We start from the raw sequence: 1,959 nt of genomic DNA, 5'->3' as shown, positions 1-1,959 counted from the left end.
CGCAAGGAATATAAGGTGGGTTTCGTATGTTACATCGGACCCAAGTAAGGGTCTGTCAAGTTATGACAGGCGCCGCTGTAAAAGAAATCCTCGCAGTAAACATTATTCTTGCGAACCAACGAAGGAGCCTTTAAGTAGTCATTCAACATGCTAGAAATAGTAGTTTCCCTTATCCCAATCGCACGCTATTGTTTTTAAAATGATAGTGACACGTTGGATGATGTAGTCTCAGGTGTACAACGAGGGAGTGCTGAAAAGTTCCTGGTTTTAAGGGTACGGCGAAAGGTCTGGTTGGAGGCCCAACCTTCCAAGTTCTTTTACAGGGCTAAGAAAAACTGAAGGACCGCTGCAATAAGTGTGTGAACCTGAGAGGGGAATATGTTAAATAAAACCATAATTTACTGATCCTCCTGTATTTTCTTTTACCCAAATCCAGGAACTTTTCAGCACCCCCTTCCCTCGCATGTCTGAAAAACAAGGGATTTAAATAACAACATCAACATGTACTCTTAAGAGATCAAACATTATCTGTACTTACCTGGTGCTTTGCCTGTAGCGCAATAATGGCCGTAGACTTTGATAACAGGTGTCAATTTGAAACTGGAATTAAGCATGTCACTGTTGACCCGTTCGATACCCTGTTCGATAGCCGGACCTATTCGGTCTATACTGAAAGGGTAGCCATCATAATCCAGTCCGAGTACGCCGACTTTGATCTCTATGATGTCGCTGCTGGTGTCGGTGTTGTTGGTACTATTGTTGTTTACACTGGGGGTCCCTGTCGTTGTTGAAAGGGTCCCGTGAAAAAACCAATTGAGGGCGATCACAATAGACCAGTAAGACATTGACGAATCCATTTGTGTACGTCAAGTGAGGATGATGGCAATGATGATGATGATGAGGAGGAGGAGGAGGAGGACGGGGTGAAAGCGGAAGAGAGTGGGGTGGATCAGGAGACGACGGAATTTCATAAATCAACGGCAAGGTTAATGTTTTCTTCTGAAATTATGTCGTCCTTGTCAGTATTTGTAGTTGTTGAATACGATGATAGTGACGACGATGATGGTGATGATGATGATGATGATGATGATGATGATGATGATGGCGGCGGCGGCGGTGGTGGTGGTCGTGGTGGTCGTGTTGGTCGTGGTGGTGGTCGTGGTGGTGGTCGTGGTGGTCGTCGTGGTGGTCGTCGTGGTGGTGGTAAGATGGAGGCGGTAAGATGGAGACGCTAAGATGGAGGCGGTAAGATGGAAACGCTGTTGCTTTTGTTGCCGATCAACTCTAGATCAGCCCTAATCGAGCAGACCTATGATCACAGGCATACCGGCCATGACTACCATGCTTAACTGTTTTTGTCTTAAAATGCTTTTGTTTTTGTTTTTGCTTTTCTACTTTTAGGCAGTAGTCTACAGGGTCACATCTAATGAACACTTCCTATAAAAAAAAAAAAACCTTTCAGATACAACAGTTTGAAGAAAATTCGGTTGCTATTTCTAGCAGGAAGAGCAACTGCATTGAGGAACCTTCCTTGTTATCGTTGTCGGTGACGGAAACGGCGTCAGGGATTGCGACAGCGGCGGTGTGGTTATTGTTATTGTAGTAGGTTGCTGGTGGTGATGATAATGATAATGATGATGATATTATGATAATAATGATGTCGACGACAACGACGGTATCATAAATGTAAAGATGTTGCTAAACATGATGGCTATGATAATGATGTGATCACTTAGTTTTACAACCAAAGTACGTTAAAGGAGTATGCACATGCGTCATCAGTCGCATTCAAGACAAGCACACCAGCATTGTGACTACATATTTATATTATGTGTGTATCCGGAAAAGAGAAGGTATGCATGTATGTGTGTCCGAGCGCCACGTATATATATATATATGTATATGTGTGTGTACATATATATATATATATATATATATATATATATATATATATATATA

General features: G+C 42.5%; 1 protein-coding gene across 1 annotated transcript in view; it reads right to left on the bottom strand.

Moving 5' to 3' along the window:
• The window catches only part of LOC128248355 (atrial natriuretic peptide receptor 3-like), a 35,533-nt gene extending 33,796 nt beyond the window's left edge, over window positions 1-1,737 (bottom strand). Inside the window, exon 1 of the mRNA XM_052969444.1 lies at window positions 539-1,737. Coding sequence (XP_052825404.1) covers window positions 539-857 — 319 coding nt within the window. The 5' untranslated portion in view covers window positions 858-1,737. The remainder of the gene's footprint in view (window positions 1-538) is intronic.
• Window positions 1,738-1,959: the final 222 nt, after the last annotated feature.

This window comes from Octopus bimaculoides, chromosome 7 (assembly GCF_001194135.2).
Source record: "Octopus bimaculoides isolate UCB-OBI-ISO-001 chromosome 7, ASM119413v2, whole genome shotgun sequence".
NCBI classification, from domain to species: domain Eukaryota; kingdom Metazoa; phylum Mollusca; class Cephalopoda; order Octopoda; family Octopodidae; genus Octopus; species Octopus bimaculoides.
This window is presented reverse-complemented; position numbering and strand designations above follow the sequence as displayed.